The 21,709-nt window shown below is 45.1% G+C and overlaps 1 protein-coding gene across 1 annotated transcript in view; it reads left to right on the top strand.

Annotated features, from left to right (window-relative positions):
- Positions 1-788: 788 nt before the first annotated feature.
- Hs3st3a1 (heparan sulfate-glucosamine 3-sulfotransferase 3A1) overlaps positions 789-21,709 on the top strand; it is a 91,725-nt gene continuing 70,804 nt past the window's right edge. The window contains exon 1 of the mRNA XM_028869341.2: positions 789-2,207. Coding sequence (XP_028725174.1) covers positions 1,648-2,207 — 560 coding nt within the window. The 5' untranslated portion in view covers positions 789-1,647. The remainder of the gene's footprint in view (positions 2,208-21,709) is intronic.

A 21,709-nucleotide genomic window follows, 5' to 3' on the forward strand; every position in this document is an offset into this window, starting at 1 on the left:
GGTCAGGGGAAATAACAGGAAGAGGAAACCACTGTTTATGAAAGGACTCTTAACCCCAGAACAGTTCAAATACATCCTCACATACATGCAAAGTATTCAACTTTACCAACAACTTGGGTATATGGGTTTGGAATCGGACCTACATTTTCTAAAATCTTAATTTCTACTTTTGATTTATTTATTGATCTACTTCCTAGGGGGTTCCTTTCTAGGTCCTGCATGACGTGACTCTTAATCCTTTTTAAGTAAGTCCAAGGGAAAAAGCAACAGAAGACTTGTCAAGAGCCCTCTCCGTGGATAGAGAGGTAGAAATCAAATCTATGCTCAAGAATTCTCTTTGCCCAGACAAATCGGGGTGTGGCCTGCCTTGGCCGCCAGGAACTCCTGAAAACAAAACTTCAGAAGTCTCTGGGATGAAAAGGAGGGAATGGGAAGGGTGGGTTGGAGAAGGGTAGGGATGCCGCCGATGCTGGGGCAAGAGAAAGCAAGAAACTGGGATCTGGGGAGTGTCAAGGCCCAGAAGGTCTAAGCTGAGCTGGAAAGGCTTAGGAACCCCTAATCCGGTGAGGGGCTGACAGGGTGAGCAATCAAGCACAGGCCCTAGCTGTCAGTCTGACAGCGGCCCAGAGACCTGGGGGTGGGTGGGGGGACTGTGGGGAAGGGGCGTCATCTCTGTCGCCACCACCCTCTCCAGTGTGTTGGGCTGTGCCTCGCCACCGCTTTTTTTTTCTTCTTCTTATTTCGGTCCCACCCCTCTGGCCCCTCTAGCCCGGCCCCTGCGCCTCTGCTCGGCACCCCGGCGCGGATCCCTGGGTTGGTCTGGCCTGGGCTGTTGACGTCACCACCAAGTTTGCTGTCCTTCGCGTCCCACGTGTGGCGGTAGCGGCCAAGGAGGCTGCGGGGAGCGTCTAGGAGCACAGTGGCAGCGACCGATGACAGGTCCCAAGCAGAGGGTCCACTCCAGGTGGCTCCCAGCTGGGGCCCCAGAGGAGTGGGTAGACTTCCGGAGCGCCCCAAGAGGCCAGAAGGCTCGAGTTCCACTCAGACAGAGGGACTAAGGGGGACCTTGCTCTGTGCTGAGACGATTTGAGCCAGGAGCGCGCTCCTGGGAGGGCCAGGACAGCAGAGCAGCCAGCGGCTGGGAAAAGGGTCACTCGCTTTGTCCGGAGCGCACACAGCTCTGCGGTCCGGGAGCCCCGCGTCCCCTCCACAGGGACCGAGCCAAGGATGCACGGTCGCTGAGCCCAGATCCGCACCGAGTGGCCGCTCAGAACCCTGCTGAGCCCAGCGCCTTCGCCACCACCGCCGCAGAGACTGCCTTGTCCGGCGACTCTTGGGGGCCCGGGGCGCCGAGCTCTGCCCACCTAGGCTCAGGACCGACTCGGGGCGCACTTCAGACCCGAGACGATGGTGTCTTAAGCACGGCCCCGAACCCCTTCCTGTCCCTTCGTCCGGAGCCCGGGATCCCGAGAAGGGCTCTCGGCTTCTGGTCCCTGCTCCAGCTCTGGCAGCCTCCCCGCGGGACAGCTCTCCCGCACGCAGGGGCGCTCGGGCGATGTGGCCGCAGGGCAGGGCGCGGGATGGCAGGGCTCCCTGCGCAGTCCCGGCCTAGCATGGCCCGCTCTTCGCCAGTCGCCTCCGGCTAGGATGGCCCCCTCGGGCCCCGCCGGCGCCCAGCCCAGCCCGGCTGAGCCACTGTCGCGCAGCATCTTCAGGAAGTTCTTGCTGATGCTCTGCTCGCTACTCACTTCCCTCTACGTCTTCTACTGCTTGGCTGAGCGCTGCCAGCCCGGGTCAGGCCCCGTCGCGGGGGTCCCGGGGCGCGGCGTCCCTGCAGGACCGAGGGAGCTGGCGGCGTGGCCCGCGGGGGCGCAAAGGAAGCGCCTCCTGCAGCTGCGGCAGCGGCGGAGGCGCGGGCGGCCCGGGCCAGGCGACAGCGGCGACCAGGACGAGCAGAGCCCCGGGCTGGCCGCGGCTCCAGGAGGCTCCGGGGCGGGAAGCAGCGTGGTGGAGGCCCAGTCGGGGACCCTGGCCCTTCTCTTGGACGAGGGCAGCAAGCAGCTGCCGCAGGCCATCATCATCGGCGTGAAGAAGGGCGGCACGAGGGCGCTGCTGGAGTTCCTGCGCGTGCACCCCGACGTGCGCGCCGTGGGCGCCGAGCCCCACTTCTTCGACCGCAGCTACCACAAGGGCCTCGCCTGGTACCGGTGAGCGCGGGGACCCCCACGGGTGTTTCTGAGCGCAGGCCGCGCAGAGGGCGAAACTTGGGAGGGGGTGGCAAAGGAGAAACAGTAGCTGTCCCCAACTAGGGCTTTCATTCTTCCCTTCTCCTCTTTTGGAGAGGGGCAGATTGAAAGAGGAAAGGAGGTTGTCTTGATTTTAATGCTAAGGACTCCCTTTCCCCCCAAACAGCCTGAAGTCACCCTTGTATTTAGATAAAGGAAAAGAAAAAGAGTTTCCTTTAAAATTAGAAACCTGTTCGTCATTATGAGGTTATCTCACCAAAGGAAGCTTGTTTCTATTCCTTTATCTTTGGGGTAATTCCCTGTGGTTAACACGGTATTTGCTCTGGCATTTATTTGCCTTGACCCTTTGCCAGATAGTTGTCCAAGGTGGTAAGTCATATAGAGACTTAGTAAAGGTGTCAAGTGCCGGGGAGTCCATGTAGTTTGGATAATCTATGTCCCAGCAAGTGCCAGCAGCCAGTCGCTGGATTTTAAAGGACATTTCCTTGGTAATACCATTGACCTGACAGAAACTTTTCTAAAGAGCTCTGAACAATTATCTTTACAAATAAGATAGCTAATTTTAAAAGGGAAAAGAGGTTTTTTTTTTTTTTTTTTTTTTTTTTTTTTTTTTTTTTTTTTTAAAGAAAGGAAAGAATCATGGAAAAAAACATGGAAGTAAATCTCACTTACAAGGTAAGCTTATTTGCCAGTGTCGAATTCAGATTACCTATAATATAAGAGTTAGCCAAACTCTAATAAATTCTAGCGTGGCCTGGATTTGGTTTGTGGAAAAAAAAAAAATACTGATTCCCACCCCCCTTCCAAGTTCAAGGAAAAATCATATGGTTAGAATTTTCCCATTTTATAAAGTTCAGCCTGTTCATAAAATATTCATTCTCATTATAACTGAAACAATATTAGAAAAGTTATGACACAATTGAGATACACCGAAGGAACCATTCATAAAACAGAGACGGACATGATGTGACGAGTGTATTCACGTGTAGGGTCAAGAACATGTTCAGATTGATTTCAGGAGCTGAATTTATAGTTTGGTCTTAAAAAAAATCTGATTCAAACATTAAACACTTCTAAAAACAGTAACTTTCCATTCATTGGAAAGAAAAACAATCAGCCTTCCCCGATACAGAATATATATCATTTAAAATCATCAGCCACTTAAAAACCTCCCCCTCCCCGTGTTTCCGTCATTTACGGTGTTCCCTCTGGGAAGCGCTTATAAACTGACCTGTTGAATCTGGACAACAGGTCCTTCTTCTCAACACAAAGGCGGTTCTGTGCTATTCCTCAAGGACACAAGAAAGAAGTGATTAAACACCCTAAAACTCTTATCTATAGCCGACCGAATTGAATTCGGCCTCGTACAGAGCTGGGAGGGACACATTTCAAACCATCAGTCAGAAACATCTAGGCCAGCCGTGGGCTCTGAGGAACTATTAAATATGGTGAAATATTTAGTGCTAACCCCCTTTATTTTCGTTTTGCTCTATAAACCTTATTTTCACAAGGTAGGATTGTTTCTTCTTATTCCAACATCGTCTATTTGAGGGCACAGTATACCTATAGACCTGGATCTGATTTTCTGTGAAACTTTCTGAAATCATGTAAAAGCAGGAAGGTTTCAGGGTAACTAGAAACACAACTACTTTTTTTTTTTAAGGCAGGGATAAAAATAAAAATAAAAAGTCATAAACTTGGAGGCCGCCCTGACCTTTGGAAACTGGATGCATGCTATGAAGGAAATCTCCTTGGGTTGTTTACCCCGGCAGAGGAGTTCTATAAAGCAATTTATGGTGGTTACAAAAATAACTGCACAGTAGACTTCATGGTTTGGTGAATTTAATTTTCCAAGTGTTGGAACAATGTCTTTGTTTTAACATTCACAGTGAGTTTTTTTTTTTTATTGAATGCATAAATTTAAGCTCACTGAATTATATGAAAAACTCCTTTAAAAAAAAAAAACCACCTGTGGAGCCTGGATTATGGGATTATTTAATGAAATTTCCCCCACACTTCTTTTTCATCTTGACTCTGAAACTGGGGTTTGATGTTTGTGAGAAAGACTGAAGACTTAACTCTCTCTGTGAGAAAACCCCACACAGAATGCCTTGAAGCTACTGTGTATTTGGAATACTTATATTTACCTAATATTCAAAACAAGGATCTGGGCAGACCTTCCTACATTGCCCCAAATTTGCAATAGTGAATTTCTACCACACATGTAAGACCACACACACACACACACACACACACACACACACACACAGAGAGAGAGAGAGAGAGAGAGAGAGAGAGAGAGAGAGAGAGAGAGAGAGAGAGAAACAAAAAACAAACTTTCTATTGAAAATTTGAAGAAAATTAGGGAAGAGAAAAATATGGGTAGTATTTTTAGATGCTTGTTGACATGAGGGAAATTAAAAAAAAAATGTCTAGCCTCTGCTTCTTTCTTCCCTCCCTCCACCCCACCCTCTTTTCCTTCCCCCACCCCCCTTTCTTCTTTCTTTTAACTGTTTGTCCCAACAACAGTTTGCTGTAGCACTGCCCCCTACTGTCCTCATAAAGGGAGAAAACGCTTGCTTTTAGGAAGTTTGAAAAAATCTTTTGGAGAAGGAGTTTGAGAGTTAGAAACTCCTGTTGCTGTCACTTCTATCTATTTCCACCACCGAGAAGAAAACACAATATGAGCTATGTTTCCAGAGTAGAGTATAAATCCTTCTCTGAAAAACTCTATAGTAAAATGAACATGAATGTGTTATTCAGCATCTAAACAGGATGTTCTTCTCACTGATTTAGAGTATTTGATGTCTCAACAAGTTTCCTGCCAATGTTGGTGTGTGTGTGGAGACTTGTTCCTAATCACTCAGGACACTCCGGTGGAGGTTTCTGGGTACGAAACTCCACCCTGTGGGCTTTGAAAATCATTCTTCATGACTTCGTTTGGCAGGACATGCTATCAAGACAACAAATACCTGTAGCTTTTGTGTCACGTGATAGCAGTCATGGGAAGTGAATAGTATCCATTTCCATTGCCTGAGTGGTGTGGTCACAAAGGAAAGTGGAAATAGTTTCACTCTCTCTTCAAAATGTGGAGAGCTTTACTAGAAGTCCAGAACAGTGGCCTTTGTTGTAGTTCAAGGGCAGGTGAGCTTTAACTGCATGAGAAGGGCCCTCTTCCTGCTTGTTTATTACCCCTGGAGAGGTAATCCACTTTTCCTACAGAGACAAAGGACATCTATTTGTAAACCATCTAAAGAAACTACACATGTTCATATTCATGCATGTATACACTCCTCCTTTAGTGTCTGTGGGGCATTGGTCCCATCCCCCTGTAAGCATCAAACTTCTCAGATGCTCAAGTCCCTCTTATGAAATGGTACAGTATTTGCACATAACTTAAAGCATCCTCCTCTGCACTTTAAATCATGTGTGCATTATTTATAATGCGTGATACAATGTAAATTTTATGTAAAGAGCTGCTACAGTATTGTCTAGGGAATAATAACAGAACAAAGTTAGGACATGTTCAACACAGATGTAATTTTTTTCTGCATGTTTTCATACGCAGTTGGCTGACTCTCTGGATGTACAACCTGTGAATACAGAGGGTCTGCCGTGCATCTGTCTCTCCTCTATCCATCCACATATCCACATAAACACATATGCTTGTACATGGCCCCTGTAACACTCCATAGCTTTATTTGGCCCATGATAGATAGCTTTCATTATGCTGTCTTTGGTGCTAGCATGTTCCACATGTTAACTCCCTTCATTAGCAAGTCTGGACCATTTCATCAGAGAAGAATATCACATTATAGCATACAGTAAAGATAAAATTCCTCAGCTTGGAGTTTTGGAATTAGTGTTCTCCTGACTTCATCAAAATGTGAAAATTTTAACCTTTCATGATCGTGGCCTTATTTTTCAAGGCCACTAGAGAGTCAACTTGAGCAGAGGAACTTCTGGCTTCTGGAAGAATTCTGCATTTTGTGGCAGCTGGGAGCAGCTGCAGAGTACCTCCAGGAACCATTCCCACCCTCTGCACAGCCATCCCCTTCTGCACAAAGAGTTTGAAATTTAAGCCAAAGGAGGTGCAGATCCTGGCCACCCATGCAAGGTCATATGGCCTGAAGTCCAGAAACTATGTCCTTGAGTAAGCAAAGAACAAGGGCTGAGGAGGACTCTGAGGCCAGAGGAACCATGCCTGTGGAGGAAAACGAAGCTATTTCTTCCATGGATATAGTTCCCAGGAGCTCTGAGTGACTGGATACGACCCACCTGCTGTCATTGTCTGAATTCTGGGTTCTACCCCTGGAGATGTCAATGGTAATTTAACCAACAGTGTGCGTGCGCATGCGTGTGCGTGCATGTGCGTGCGTGTGCGTGTGTATGTGTATGTGTATGTGTGTGGTATACATGTATATGTGTGTAGAAGTTGATATGTAAAGATGGGGAAGGGATAGAATTTGTATGAAGAACTTCAATAAATGGTTAGGGAATGACTTAGATGCGCCGGGTATAGAGGAGGCACTGATTATCCTGGAGATGAAATACCTTAAGTCTGCACTTCTTTGTGTATGCACCCTTTTATAATCTGAGGGGTGCAATGTGCTGACACACTTTGTATGAGAATGCAAAGACAGTCCCTGGGTGGAAATCCTCCACAGCATTGAGAGCTCCTGCCCCACCTTCCCTTAAAAGAAAACACTCTGGCCTAAATATTTGTCTCATATAAATAAACCGGTTGATTGGCCAGGGAAGAATAAGTGCCAAGTCTGTATTTTAGAGGGGTCATGGGAATAAAGTAAGCCTGTGCAATTAATGACAACAGGGCCTAACCTTACATAGACCAGATGTTCCCATCATGAAGAATGTTGGTCACAAAGCAAACAAACCTCCTTGATATAAACAACTATAAGAACTGGTCATCTCTCTATGGGACACATTTGAACAACTGTAAATTGTGGTCCCCATCAGTTCTATTGCTGGGTCCAGGCAGGAACCCTGTGTGAGTAGCTCTTTTCCTGAGGGGGAAACACCTTCCACCCCCACCTCATAGAGGTATGGCCAATAAAGAGAACTGGTTTTGCCAGGCACAGTACCCGACCTTGTAACCCCAGCGCTTTGGAGGCTGAACGGGGAAGACCACATGTTTGAAACTAGCCCGGCTCCCTAATGAGGCACTACATCAAAAAACCCCGGAGACAAAACTCAATAATCGAGTGTAGCTTCTTGGTCTGTGTTTCCCAATAGTATTAAACCATGAATGTCTGGGGATTTTGTTATCCTTAAGCAATGCGTTAAAATCGTGGAAGTAAAGTTTCTTACCAGATATGTGCCTTTCATGCATACACAAAGGAGCAAGACTGGACGGAAGCAACACTTGCCCTCTGCTCTTCTCCTTAATCAGATGTTCAACACTTCAGGTTGCGTGTTCATTTGATACAGTTTAAAAATCTCTGTGGGCTACATGCATACAACTACTAAGAAAACATATGTGAAGCCAAACTTTGCAAACTAAGCCGGTGCTCGGTTCTCTCCTAATTCCTGCTTCCAACGATACAACCCTTGAATAGTTGGCATTTCTCGGGTGCCTAACACACAAGATCGCCCTAGGGTCACTTGAGTTCTGTACTGCAGAACACAGTTTTAGCCGGTCTCGGGAGTTGTCAGATGATGGCAGATGGGTGGCAGGAAAGGGGGAGTGTTTATTAATAATGCAGTTAAGTACTTGCCATTAGGAATGCAAGAGAGATTCTTTGAAAGGGTATAAACAAAATTCCTTCTCGCCTGAGAGCAGCCTAGTTTGAATGTGATGTGTAGCGCCACCTAGTGATCAAATGAGCAGTCGGTAAATCTCCCTGCCAGAGCTCTAAGGGAAGGTTGTGATCAGGTTGTGTTTGTAGTCTTGTAGAAGAGAAAATTGAGGTGGGGAGGGGGGAGGAAGAGAAGGGGAGAGGGGAGAGAGGGAGGGGGAGGGGGCAAGAGAATAACGAACTATGTAACACTTATATAACAGGTACCATTCACCTAGGACAGCTGCTACATTTTGCCTCTTATAGGTAGGGACAGTTCCCTTATTTTCGGCAGGCAGTTTATTCTTTGGAGAGAAATAAAGGAGACTTGACTTGACAATAAACCTGAAAAGCAAGATACAAATGATTAGAGGATTTATATTAGAAATGTGTATGAGGAAGGAATGCCATATGCCCCAGATTACTTTTGTTAGTGCGTTTTTGCCTCTGTTTCTGAAAGCTGGCTTCAGATGAAAATGCTTCCAGATGACTTTATTCCAGAAGGCTTATTCCTTCCCCTGTGTGGTGCCGGCTCTGGAGGAGGGTCCTGTGGTTCTTAACAGAAAAAGAGGCATACAGAAGCCAGCTTAACCCTTGGAGTACCTGCCTTGTGCTCATCCAATGCAGGACAACGCGTGGGACAGCACAGGAGTCAGAGATGCGTTCCTGTGCCTAAGGGTAGGTGGAGTCAGGTTCAAACAGTGGAAGAGGGAGGCATAGGAACGTTATTACTGGAAAACCGGCAGAAGAGACTTTAACCAAGTATCTCAGTGGCTGAGGTCAACACGCCCTTTGGCTAAGTTCTTGTCCATTTACCTGATACTACTCACAGAACATAACTTTCATCTGTGGGGTATTTTCCCCTGCATCCAGAACCCCTGTAAACATGACACCCCAAGAAAACCCAAATTGAGCAGCACTCTACAGCACACTGGTTCAGCCTAGAACAGAAGAATAAGTGTTTTGGGAATACACTAGGCACGTGTGAATGATATGGGTAGTTGAGTGAGCGGCATTAGGTAGTAGCTTCTATGTACTTGAGGCTTCACTTACCAGTGGTCAACCACAGTCTGAAAATACTAATGCAGAATCCTGGAAACAAAGAAGTCATACATCTTAAATTTCGTGCCTCTCCCCAAAGAGCAGGATGAAATCTCTTGCTTCTCCACAAAGCATGTGAGTCACCCCTCTGTCCAGTGTATTCACATTGTATATAACTGTAGCTGAATGTTTTGGGGCCATTTGTTGCTGGAAGTTTTCCTGTGTCCCGCCAGGTCCACAGCCACTCAGACTCAAGTAAACACACAGAGGCTTATATTAATTAAAAACTGCTCAGCCATTAGCTCAGGCCTACCACTGACTATCTCTTACACTTTAAACTCAGCCCATTTCTGTTCATCTATATGTCGCCATGTGTTCTGTGGCTTTACCTGTGTGCCATTACATGCTGCTCCCTGGACGGTGGCCTGGCGTCTCCTCACTCAACCTTCCTCTTCCCAGGATTCTCCTTGTCTGCTTATCCCACCTATACTTCCTGCCTGGCTACTGGCCAATGAACATTTTATTAAGCCAGTGTACAAAAGCATTATCCCACAGCATATAATACCTACCTGTTACCCACTTAGCAGCCGTCTCCCTTCTCAGTACCTCTCACCAAGTATCCCTATGCTCCGATGATGCAACTAATCCTTATTTTACTTAATAATGAAAGAAGCACAGGAGAAGGTATGCTGGCCACTTGGACAAGATGAAGAAGGGGCACAAAGTGCTTCCCTTAAAGTGAAAAATCCAAACCTCAGTCAAGAAAGAGAATTTCTATTGAATGCGGACTTGTGGAGGTCTATGGCAGAAAGGAATCTTCTATCTGCAGAATTTTGAAGGAAAGAGAAAGCCAGACAAGTTTTGCTGGCATGCCCCAAACTGCCGAAGCTGTGGCCATAACACATAAGTGCTTAGTGGAGCGGTAAAGGCCATTACATTTGTGTGTGAGCACATATAAATGGTTTGCATTTAGTGCTGCGCTATGTCAGGCACTCTCTGGGGTTCTTGGAAGAATTCCAGGGTGAATAGAAGGAGGGGTTATTTTCTGAGGTTTGCATGCTTTGTTTCTTGTTTGGAGATGCCATCTCTTCATGTAGCCCAGGCTGGCTGCCTCAGTTTCCCACGTGCTGGGATTATAGGCGTGTGCTACCACACCCAGTCTAGTTGACCGAGATGAGTGTCTTGGTTTTCCATCAGTGTGTTATACTTGACCTGTACCTGTATAATGATACCCCGCGCCCCCCCACCCAGGTGGTAGTAAAGTTTATGTACTGAGAATTTCTTTGTGCTATTTTGTGTAATTTAAATACCTACAATTATCCTAAAACCCCACATGAAGACAGCAAAGAAATCAAGAAGAGCGCATGGGACAGCCGAGGCAGCTTGTACTCTGTACACATTCTGTGTGTCCCATGCTCCTTTACTTCGGAAGGCCCGAGTGGGCTGGTTGCTTCCCATCCTCACAGCACCTGTTGCTTCCAGGCAGGATGAGCCTCCCCTCCTTTCAGAGGAATGCTCTCTCCTGGCTCGCCCACAGAGACACTATCCTTCCCTTCTTTCTCTTCTAGATGGCAGGTGCAAAGTGAGCAGGGGTGAAAAGTCCCCACCCCGAAACTCCCTCTAGGGACAGAGGAGCCTTTACTCAAGTGACAGGCCTTGAGAAACAGAAAGAGCCAAACTAGGAGTCAGACAAATGAGACACAAGGCTTTTTAAAAATAGTTTTTTTTTTTTTTTAAAAAAGGTCTATTTATTTATGTGTATGGTGTTTGGCATGTGTATTATGTGTATGGCGTATGGGTGTTTTGCCTGCACGTACATCTGTGCACCCCGAGCATGCCTGGTGCCTGTAGACATTAGAAGAGGGTGTTGGATCCTCTGGAACTGGAGTGACACATGGTTGTGAATCGCCATGTGGGTGCTGGGAACCAAGCCCAATTTCTCTGCATGTGAACCAACAAGCGCTCTTACCTGCTGAGCCATCTCTCCAGATCCCCTATTATATTTTCCATTTTTAACTACACACGTAGGAAAAGTAGGTCTCAGAGCTGGGGGAGCAAGTTCTGGGGTACGGATGTGGGCTGTGGGGACAACATGGCTTGGGCTGTCCAGGCCAGCTTACATAGATCACACACTGACTGGGCTCAATGTCTCAGCTATGGTATAGATGCTCCCAGAACACCTGAAGCCATTGCTACATTCCAGATTGGACGAGGTGGAGAGAAGGTCCCATAGCAGAGGGCGGGAGAGCCAAGGATAGGGCGTCCTATAGCTGAGTGGCTTCTCTAGCCTCTCTTCTCTGCCAGCATCATCAGACTTGAAGTCCCTGTCTAGGTGGCATGCCATCAGTTTTGTGCTGTTTTTAACCACACAGTTGCCAATCTGGGCTTCTCATTTATCAGAGTGATGAAAATCTCCCTCCAAACATTTCCCCTTTGATATTTATAACAAGTGTAAAAATAACTTATTTATTTTTGTGTATCATATATATGTATTAAATAAGTAAACCTAAAACTATTTATAAATACTAAAAATTCCACATTCCCCCCCCCCTTTTTTTAAGGAAATCAAAGCCACACCAGCTCCCAGAGCCCCTAGGAAGCCGCAGCGCTTCAGTTCAACGGTTGATTGTTCTGTCTTTAGTGGATCTGTTTTAGGCACCTCTTGTGCCAGGGATGGATATAGATGCTTGTGCAAATAAAATCAATTTTTGTGATTTAATACCACTCTTTACTTTTGGCATTCTTTTCCACTTGCGTGGGGGAAAATGTGCCCTTTAAAACTTTTTTTTTTTTCAAAACAGCAAACAAAATATGTGAGCCTTGTAAGGTGTATTTGACAAAGCCCATTACTCCAGGTGTAAAGTGGGCGAAATCAATTGTGTTGCGCCCTCACTGTGTGCTGAATGAGATGGATGGTAGTCCAATTGACCTTATTAGGATCAATATTTTAGTTACGTCTTGATATTTCCTGCATTCTACATACAAAAAAACAAAAAACAAAAAACAAAAAAACCCAAAAAACCTGTAGGTTTGGAAAAGGAAAGTAACTCACCCAACATGATAGAGTTATGTGACTCAAGGCTGACCCACATCTAGCCCTCCAGCACGCTCTGCCTCCTGGGCACCCCAGGATGCTCCCTGACAGAAATGTCCATATGTATCTCCTGCCTAACTATTCAGTCATCAGGGTCCCAGAGATGCTGGCTACTGAAAGCAGCCCATGTAGTTTTGGTTCAATTTGATTCAGGGACCTATTAGTTATAAAACTGGGCAGAACTATTTGATTCTGATCAGGGACCATTAGTTAACTGGTCAACTAATCCTGTTGAGTATATTCATAATAGTGAGCCATCCAATTGGCTCTTTCTACATCCATTAAAACAATAACAATATTCACTAAACAACCTCTTAAGTGAGCTGAGCGTGGAGCTTCTGAGTCGCTACACACAGAAGCTAAAAGCTAAAACAAGGCAGGAATGTGATGGGAAGGGTTCTTGCACTCCTATGGTAGGACCCAGGTCAGGTGGTAGCTGTGCCCAGTGTCTGGAGTCACCAGATGGCCCCGAGGTCTCCTTTGCAGTATAAGGAGCCCCACCAGGCCTTCTCGTTCTATGGTACTGAGTCTCTGCTCACCTTTGGACTATTTTTTTTTTTATTCTTAAGATACGTTTAGTACCCCAAGTCAGAACACAGCCCACTGTTAACCCAGTACTCTTCCATCATTATTGCCTTCTGGTAATCATGAACATAGAGCCTGTCCACAGTGCCCAGGCCACAGGCACATATGCCCTAACCATTGACAACCGTGCCCCCTCTAAGTATGTGCGACGTGACAGAAACTCTGCTGGGCTGGGACCAGTTGAAGCAGAACCTTCCGTTGTCCCAGTACTGGTTAGTTAACGCCTTGACTTGGATTGAATCTGGTCACTCTTCATCTACCTGGTTTTAGATGCTTTCCTCAGCATTTTGACTCATGTTGGTTTTGGGCCCCTCTAGCCTGCCTGGCCCTTGGATCCTTGTAATTCATTTGTGTTTTATGGTGTTGCCTGCTTGTAAAAGATCAGCAGGAGAAACCTGAGTCCAACCAGGGAAGGCTTTGTTTTGTTTTGTTTTGTTTTTTTACCCTCTTGAGTATTCAGAATAGGAAGCAATCAATCAAATTATGGAAATAAAATTCCTTTGTCATATTCAGCATTCTTACTTGGGTTAGATTTCTTTTCTCACTAGGAAATACCAAAGTGGCCAGGATGAGTTTAATGATAAACTCAAAAATGTTGTGTTTGTTATTGTCATAAATTCTTCCAGATTCTCATTCTCAGTAAGTTTAAGTATTTAATAAAGAGATCCAGATTAAGCCTAGTTCTCTCTCTCTCTCTCTCTCTCTCTCTCTCTCTCTCTCTCTCTCTCTCTCTCTCTCTTCCTCTCTCTCTCTCTCTCTCTCTCTCACACACACACACACACACACACACACACACACGAGAGAGAGAGAGAGAGAGAGAGAGACAGAGAGAGAGAGAGAGAGAGAGAGAGAGAGCTCACAGCAGAACTTGCTTAACTGAAGCCATGTTTGCCCTGACTTCGGGTTTTGAAAAGTTCTGGGAGAGGGAGAGAAATGGTCCCAAAATACTGTGATTTCATGTCACAAACAATGATTTTAAGTAAACAAAAACTCATGCTTATTTTTTCTTTCTTTTCGAAAACTTTCCTGCTGGACTGTCATTATTCTCTCAGTTTCTTTCATCATCAAATGTGGGTTAGCTTCTTTTTTCTCTCTTTAAGAAATAACGTTGGTTTGTTTTTCTTCCTAATGGGGCCTTGCTCTTTCTTCTTGGTGTAGGAGGTCTTGGGATTGCAACAGTATCTGTTTAAAAGGCTTTTCCTGAAGCCAGAGGTTCCCTTAGAATGCCCTGGGAGGGTTTAATGATGGAAAGAAAACAAATTGGATCTGGTTTATATTTGTATGGGGGGAGGTCATAGGGACCTAAGGCTTGCGATGAAAATTCTTGGGATTTTCAGGTGTGTTTGCCCCATGGCAATGGGTGGCAGTAAGAAAGTTAGAGTTGAAGGAATTATTTCTATGCTCCTGCTGGCCTTCGCGGGAAAAGAAGCAGGCTCATGATTTCCATGTCTTTTGACAGGTCAGAAGAACATAGGAATACTCATGCCTGAGTACCCTGGGAGAGAATGTACCTCTTGGAAATCCATGGGCAAATTGAAACTGATCAGCATGTGTGTAGCCACCCCATCTGAGGAAGCTGATGCTGCCTCACAGACTGATCTGTACTGAGGACCGGAGTTAGATAAAGGAAATGTGGTGGGTGATGTGGCACGTGACTCTCAGGAGTGTATAATAAAACCAAACTTCAAAAAAAAAAAAATGGAGGTCTACAGCTATAACGGAATATAACTGAGCAAGTTAGAGTGGGTCCCACGTGCCAGGGAGAGCTGTATCACTTGGACATTTTGTCATTTGCTACCTAAGGCAGTTCATGCAAAATCTTCGGGTGTAAAATCTGACTGTTACAGTCCACGGTGACTTAAAATAAAATTGGAAAACACCAGCTAGCACAATGGGAAGTGTAGCTGAAGGGAGACAGGCAAGAGTGTCCAGGGCCTGGGGGTTGGTACACCATTTTACAATAAAAAAAAAAATAATGATCCCCCTGTCCCTACAACCAGGTCAAGACCCAGAAGTTTGCTTTGTTTTGTTTTACGGGTAAGAGCCCGACAGCTCACACTTCTGGCCACATGGACCATGCAGTGTGGCCCCTGGACGCCTCTCCCTGTCATTAGCTCCTTAACTGTCACTGACAACCTGACACTGCCCGTAGCTGTGGCTTGCAGACTTCGGAGTTAAGGTGATGTCTTTATATGACTGTGGCTCTTCCTTTTGCCCTTACCTCTTGCTACTCTCTGCAGAGCGCCGACCAGGGACATTTGGGGGACGTGTGACCGACGCACAAGGCAGGCCATTAAGCCCTGTCCCCATCCCAATCTGAAGCCAATGCTGTGGCAGCGGTTGCTCCAGCATCCTGCCTTGCGACAGCATGACTGTAGCCCAGGGGAACTGGAGCTGTGAAGAATGGCTCCAGATGAGGCCATTTTGTAGAAATGCAATTATTGGCCCGGCTACAAACATTCTGTCTTGGAAGGGACACGCAAACACCAAAGTAGCTGCCACTTGTTTCTTTATTTTTTAAAGCTCAATCGTCCATTTTGATGTTTCCTAGGCTTTGAACTTGAGCATGTTTGGTTTCCAGCTCTTCTCTGGTCACACCCACTTCTTCCTTCTGCCTTTTGTGTATTTGTGCACCAGTAAGCAGGAACACAGTGAAGGAAGTCTGGCTCATTACCACCAGACCTATGATCTGAGCAACAATCTCCAAGTGTGGATGAGTTTGCCATTCTGTCTGTGTGGTGAAAAGGTCTCAAGTTGGAAATGAAGGCTGGGCAAAGATTTTTCTAGGATCAGCAGGTGATACATTTAAAGAGTTTGGGCTTTATTTTAGACCTGCTCTATCTAACAGGAAAGTAGACATGTCATCCAAACATCCCTAACACAAAGAAATGAGAACCCTTAGGGAGATAGAAATAATAATTATACTGTTTGGTTAGCACACATTGTATATATTGGATTATCACATTATATTTTATAAATAGGCACAATTGCTACATCATTAAAATCATTTTTTAAAGCAATGTCATGGAAACTATCTCTGCAAGTCAAGCATTCTATCCAGTACACCATTTAAATGGCATGGATAAAGAGGAAAGAGAATTTTAACAATATTATAATTAAAAACAGTATGTGTACAATATAGTGCAGTATATAATCACAATAAAACTGACTAATAAGCTAGCTTGCATGCGTTTCACACCGATGCACAGCTCAGTTCTTCCTGGCTGCCCTTTCAAAGGTCCATAATCCCAGGAAACTGACTACTATCATGGTTCCATGCAGCTCTCGGGTAGGATCCTGTGAAAAGGAATGGACTGGCTGGCGGAGGTCTGGCATTGCACACTGCCTCTGGTTTGACTTTGGAAACCCAGTCCTCCTTGCTGGCATGTGGATTCATAGTCACTTAGATGGCTATTGAGGGGTTGGGAGGATGGTGAAGGACTGAGGGTGGGCTAAAGTAATCCAGTGGGTAAGGCTGGTGGGGAAGGGTTTGCTCCATCCTTTGTCTGCAGGGATTATAAATCTTCGAGGGATGCTACCGGTGATGAAGGAATGGACAGACCCCGCAGAACAGTTGAGTATTTTATCGTGAGTTTATTGTATTTAGTAGTAACGGCAGTGGCTTCAATGAGGGCAGAAGGAGGAAGAACCCCTCTCTAAAAACACTGGAAAAGGAAGTGCTGCCGCCTGGCAGGGTGCATGAGTGTGTCAGAGCCACTCAGGCACCATGGCCTTGAGATACCGGTTCTCAACCTTCCTAATGCTGCGACCCTTTAATACAGTTCCTCACGTTGCTACTGTTATGAATTGTAACATAAATATCTGATATGTGACCCCTGTGAAAGGGTCAGTCAGCCTGTGGGGTTGTGACCCACAGGTTGAGAAACTGGCGCCTTAGCAGGGTATGGCATGCCAATCATGAATCCACTGAGTGTGGGGCAGAACTAAGCAGGGGATGGAATGAGCTCATGGCTTGATCTGACAGGAATAGGTTCTGCAGTTCATGTTGAGCACGCAAACACATTTAGGAGGAACTGTACACGTGTCTATGATTCAATTTTGAGTGACATTTAAAAAATTGAATTGATAGATGGGTTTCTTTAGAAATTGAATAGAAGAATAGTGAAATATGTGTCAGTAAAATATCAGAATGTATATTTAGAATTGAGTCCATGGGTATGTGCGTGTTTATTGTAAAATTCTTTCGTAACGGCTGTATTTAAAAATTTCATAAAATGTTGGTATGCTGTGAAGGATGGTCCCAAGTTCAATGTTGTGGAAGATTTTTCTTTTGGAAGGCTGAGAACATTTGCCTTGTCAGTGAGGAAGTCTTTAGTGATTTTGAGACCCTCTGGGTTCTGTGGTGTGCAGACACCAGAAGACAGCAAATGGTTGATGAGTGAGTGAGAATTCCTCAGAGGAGGCAAAATTCCAGGACTCTATCATGTGTGCATCTGACCTTCCTTATCCTCCCTTCTGTCCTGGACTTGAATGGACCAGTGGGTCTTCACAATTGCTTTGTGACCATTCTGCCTAGTCATTCACAGAAACAAATCTTCCTGAGAGGAAGATGGGGTTTCAACTGTGTGCGCGTGCGTGCTTGCGTGCGTGCGTGCGTGCGTGTGTGTGTGTGTGTGTGTGTGTGTGTGTGTGTGTTCTCACGTGCCTGTGGAGGCCAGAAGAAGGTGTTGGATCTCCTAGAGCTAGAGCTGCAGGTAATGAGCCATCTGGATAAGTTCTGGGAACCGCACTTGGGTTCTGTGGACCAGCAGTAAGTGCTCTGAACTGCTGAACCATCAGTTATGGAGTGGATGCAAATGGCTTGCAGTGTTAATTGTAGAACACGCATGACATTCAATATGCTTGTTCTGTTTTCTTGAACATTTTGGGCATTGGGTGGCGGCTGATTCTGAAAGTGGCAACTCATCAGCCTCTTCTAAATTCCACACGTGTGAGAACCAAAACCAACTTTGAACACCTGCCTGAAAGTCCCATGAACCAATGAAGAAATTTAACCTTACCCTGCCCCCGCCCAACACTGGGATACTTACATGTATTCTTATGGGTTCTCAATTCCTCACTGCAAACATCAAATCACAGTCAACATTCGCACACTTTCAGATGTGATTCTGAATCTTTCTTCTCTGGACATTTGGTGTAGATGAGAACACACTAAAAACGAAATAAAATTAAAAATGCTCCAACATGAGAAAATCAAGTCAACTCATTCCTGGTCATCTGAGTCACAGATTATCTGCTTGTGGCCCTAAAATTCACAGTTACAATGTTTGATTGCTCATTTAATTGATAGTGGTTTTATTTTTTCAACTCATAGACTTTGGCCGAGAAGGAAACTGGAAATTTCTAGATGAGCCTAAATTAGAACAAGCAGAGTTGTAGGTAGTTCAGCAACTATCCCTGTGGTGTCTATTTAAGTTTAACTTTAGACTATTGCAAATCATTTATTTACCACGACTGTCCTTCTGGTCTACTCACGGATCCACCAGGGCTCTGTAGCAAGTGAATCATGAAGGGGGATTTTCAGAGGGAATGAGGGAGATGGGCTAAGGGGCAAGGTTGGAAGATCCAGAAAGCCGGAGGAGGAAGAAGCAGAATCCTCTTGGCTCAAGCTCAAAGGGGCTCCCAAGTCTTTACTCCTCTGACACCCTGACAGAAGTAAAATCAGCCTTTGTGCGACCCTCTGCAGAGGAGGGAGGGCATTGTAATGGTTTCACTGTGCAAGCAGAAACTCCACTGAACAGGAAAAGGCAGACAGCAGAGGGGAGCGGGCATCCCAGGTGAGGTACGTTCAGGGCCAGCATAGCATTTGCTCTGGGGGGACAAAGTGGCCACCAGGAAGGAAATCAAGGTTTAAAAAGCAGTGTTTTGGGCTAGAGACACAGCTTAGCCCCTGAGGAGCTTGCTGTGGGAGCGGCAAGTGGAGCTTGGATCCCTAGGGCCTACATAAATATTAAAGGAGCATGGTGGCCCACCTCCAATTGCAGCCGTTGGAGATAGAGACAGGATCCCCATAGCAATCTGGCTAAGCAGACCAGCTAGCTGTATTGTGAGCTTGGCATTGAACTACCGGGAAACTCTTCCTCAATGAATAAGGTAGAGAGCAACCAAGGAAGACTCCTGATGTTAACCTCAGGCCAACATGCACATACATGCATGTACACCGTAGCACATATGTGCATCCTACATGTGAGAGCATGCATGCATATACAACACACACACACACACACACACACACACACACACACACACACACAATGCAATTTAAAAATTTTGGAACAGCAGAGAAACAGGAGCCCATGAAAGCGCTTTTGCAAGCTTGTTGACTTAGCCTACTCCACCCTGGCTATGCCTTACTAATGGGATACACAAGCCAGGCTTCAAAACTTTGGACAAATCATCACCCTTCAAAGTAGGAAATTCAAAAACATAAATTAACAGCTGGATATTTAAGCAACTCCAGGGTAGTGATGTAGACATCTGACTTTCATATAGAACTACTATCAGAATTCCAGGGGACAGACTGGCTCCGTCTGGAAGCTCAGGTAAAGCCGTTTTCTCAGCACACGGGAAGCCCCATTTTCTCCTCCCTAAGGCCTCCAGGAGTCTGAACTGTTGAACTCATATTTGAGTGATGATGTCCCGTGCTTCTCCAGGGTAGTTTCTCTTCCCTAATATCCATCAGGGAAAAAAGGAAGTGGTTAGTTGGACAAACTCTTTCCCAGGGAAGCCCTTTTATATTTGTTTGTTTAAGTCAAAGAAGTTTTCAAATGAGGGGAAGGCATCACGCTGTTCTCAGGTAACACTCCTAGAAAATGGATGAGTCTGTGGGCTGTATTTTATTGGCAGGGAAATGCCAAGACAGCAGTCCAAGAAAATAGGTGTCTCCCTAACCAGAAGCAAGTAACTTAAACGGTGCAACAGAAAGGATGGTAAAAAGGAGGGATGCTTCATGCTCTTACAGATTTTTGAGATCTAACTATGGTGAAATGTAAAATGCATTAAACTTTTAATATAAATTAGAAACACATCCACCCGAGATACGTGACTGAATGTATGTTTTATAATACTCAATTTCTATTGGAAAATGATGGAGTTTCACTAAAGCTCAGCCCTCTGGGAATCGAGCTTATTAATTCAAACCTTACCAAAAAAAAAAAAAAAAAAAAAAGCCTTATTAAGAAAAAAGCAGACTATCACTAAATTCCATTACTGGGATTAGAACTGACCTCAGGATCATTTAGCCCAGTTATCTAATTAACATTTTTAAAAACATTTCTGAAGCGATTATGATTACAGTCATCAGACAACATATTTTAAACTGTTGTTGTTTACTTTATTTGTGTGAGTGTTTTGCCTGCATGTATGTCTGTCCACCATATGTGTGCAGGGCCCACAGATGCCAGAAGATGGCATTGGATCTCCTGGTACTGGAGTTGTAAGATGCTGAGTGGGTGCTGGGAACTGAAGCCAGGTGCTCTGAAGAATATTTAAGCACTCTTTCTTGACTGCGATTCATCCAGATAATATCCTAAGATACATCCTCACGCACTGGCATAGCATGACTTGTCTGGGGAGTAAACTCCATCATTGCTCCAGCATTGCTGTCCCTGGGGTGGGTGGTTTTGTTTGATGCAGTCATGTGGACAACTTCAGGAGTGTTATTTTGTTAGCTCATACTCAAGTTTGTTTATTTATTAGGAACATTGTGTCATTCATTACATTTGACTTTTTCCCCAGTGAGATTAATATATTTTTGAATCCATTGGAGCACAATGTGAATTTTATATTTTCTTATGCATAAATTCATACACACACACACACACACACACACACACACACACACACACAAAACCCAAACACTAGAAGAATGTAGAAAACTACTCCACTGAGCATAGCCAGACAGGGACAACAGCTGCCCACACCTGCTGCATGGCTGAGCCCACTTTAGAGCATTCCTATGCCAGCGCTTCACAAGCTGCAAACCTGCCAGAGTCTGCTTCCTGGAGAAGACCATAGAGCAGTGGTTCTCAACCCATGGGTTGTGACCCCTTTGGGGCTTGACCGACCCTTTCACAGGGGTCACCTAAGACCATCAGAAAGCACAAATGTTTGCATTATGATTCATAAAAACAGCAAATTACAGTTATGAAGTAGCAACAAAAATAATTTTATGGTGGTAGGATCACCACAACGTGAGGAACTGTATTAAGGCATCGAAGCATGAGGAAGGTTGAGAACCACTTTCTCAGAGACTTTCCAGCAGTGAAGTGAAGTGCTGTGTTGGTTGTAGTATCACAGAAGGATTGACTGTTTACCATTTGTAAAACATTGCGACCATTGTTGCTGGTTTTCTTTTTCATTGGTCCAAGTTTATGTGGCATGGATTGACATTCCCACATGAATGCAGAGCTGATTGCCTTTGCTCATCCATTACAGAAAACCTGGAAACAAACAAAATTCAAAAGCACAGTCCTTGCAATCAGTTTGATACATACCTTGTCAGTCATTACCTATGTATCACTTGTGTGCACCAGGGTATTTCTTACGCTGCTGTTATCATTTGGGAGCATAGACACATATTCTCTAACTATAATGTTAAGTATTTTATAAAAGTTTCAGTGACATTGAAGTCCCCTTAAGAGTATATTATGATTTACTGGCTTTGCCTCCAGGGCATTTTCAAGCTTGAGGTTCTTATAAACAGTACTCTTGATGGGATCCTCGTTTGTCATGCTGTCTCTCACGTCCAACAGGAGTTGTTGAGAATGAATTTTCCAGGAAGAGAATCGTGGGTCAAAGGCTAAGAACATTCAAAACATAGGGCTAAATAGATTTCCAACAGGCTATGTGAATTCACACGATGAGCCGGCTCTTGCAAGTGGAAATGTGACCGAGCAAGAAAGATGCAAAATTTCATGTTAGTGGAA

This window comes from Peromyscus leucopus, chromosome 8b, assembly GCF_004664715.2.
Source record: "Peromyscus leucopus breed LL Stock chromosome 8b, UCI_PerLeu_2.1, whole genome shotgun sequence".
Classification (NCBI taxonomy): Eukaryota; Metazoa; Chordata; class Mammalia; order Rodentia; family Cricetidae; genus Peromyscus; species Peromyscus leucopus.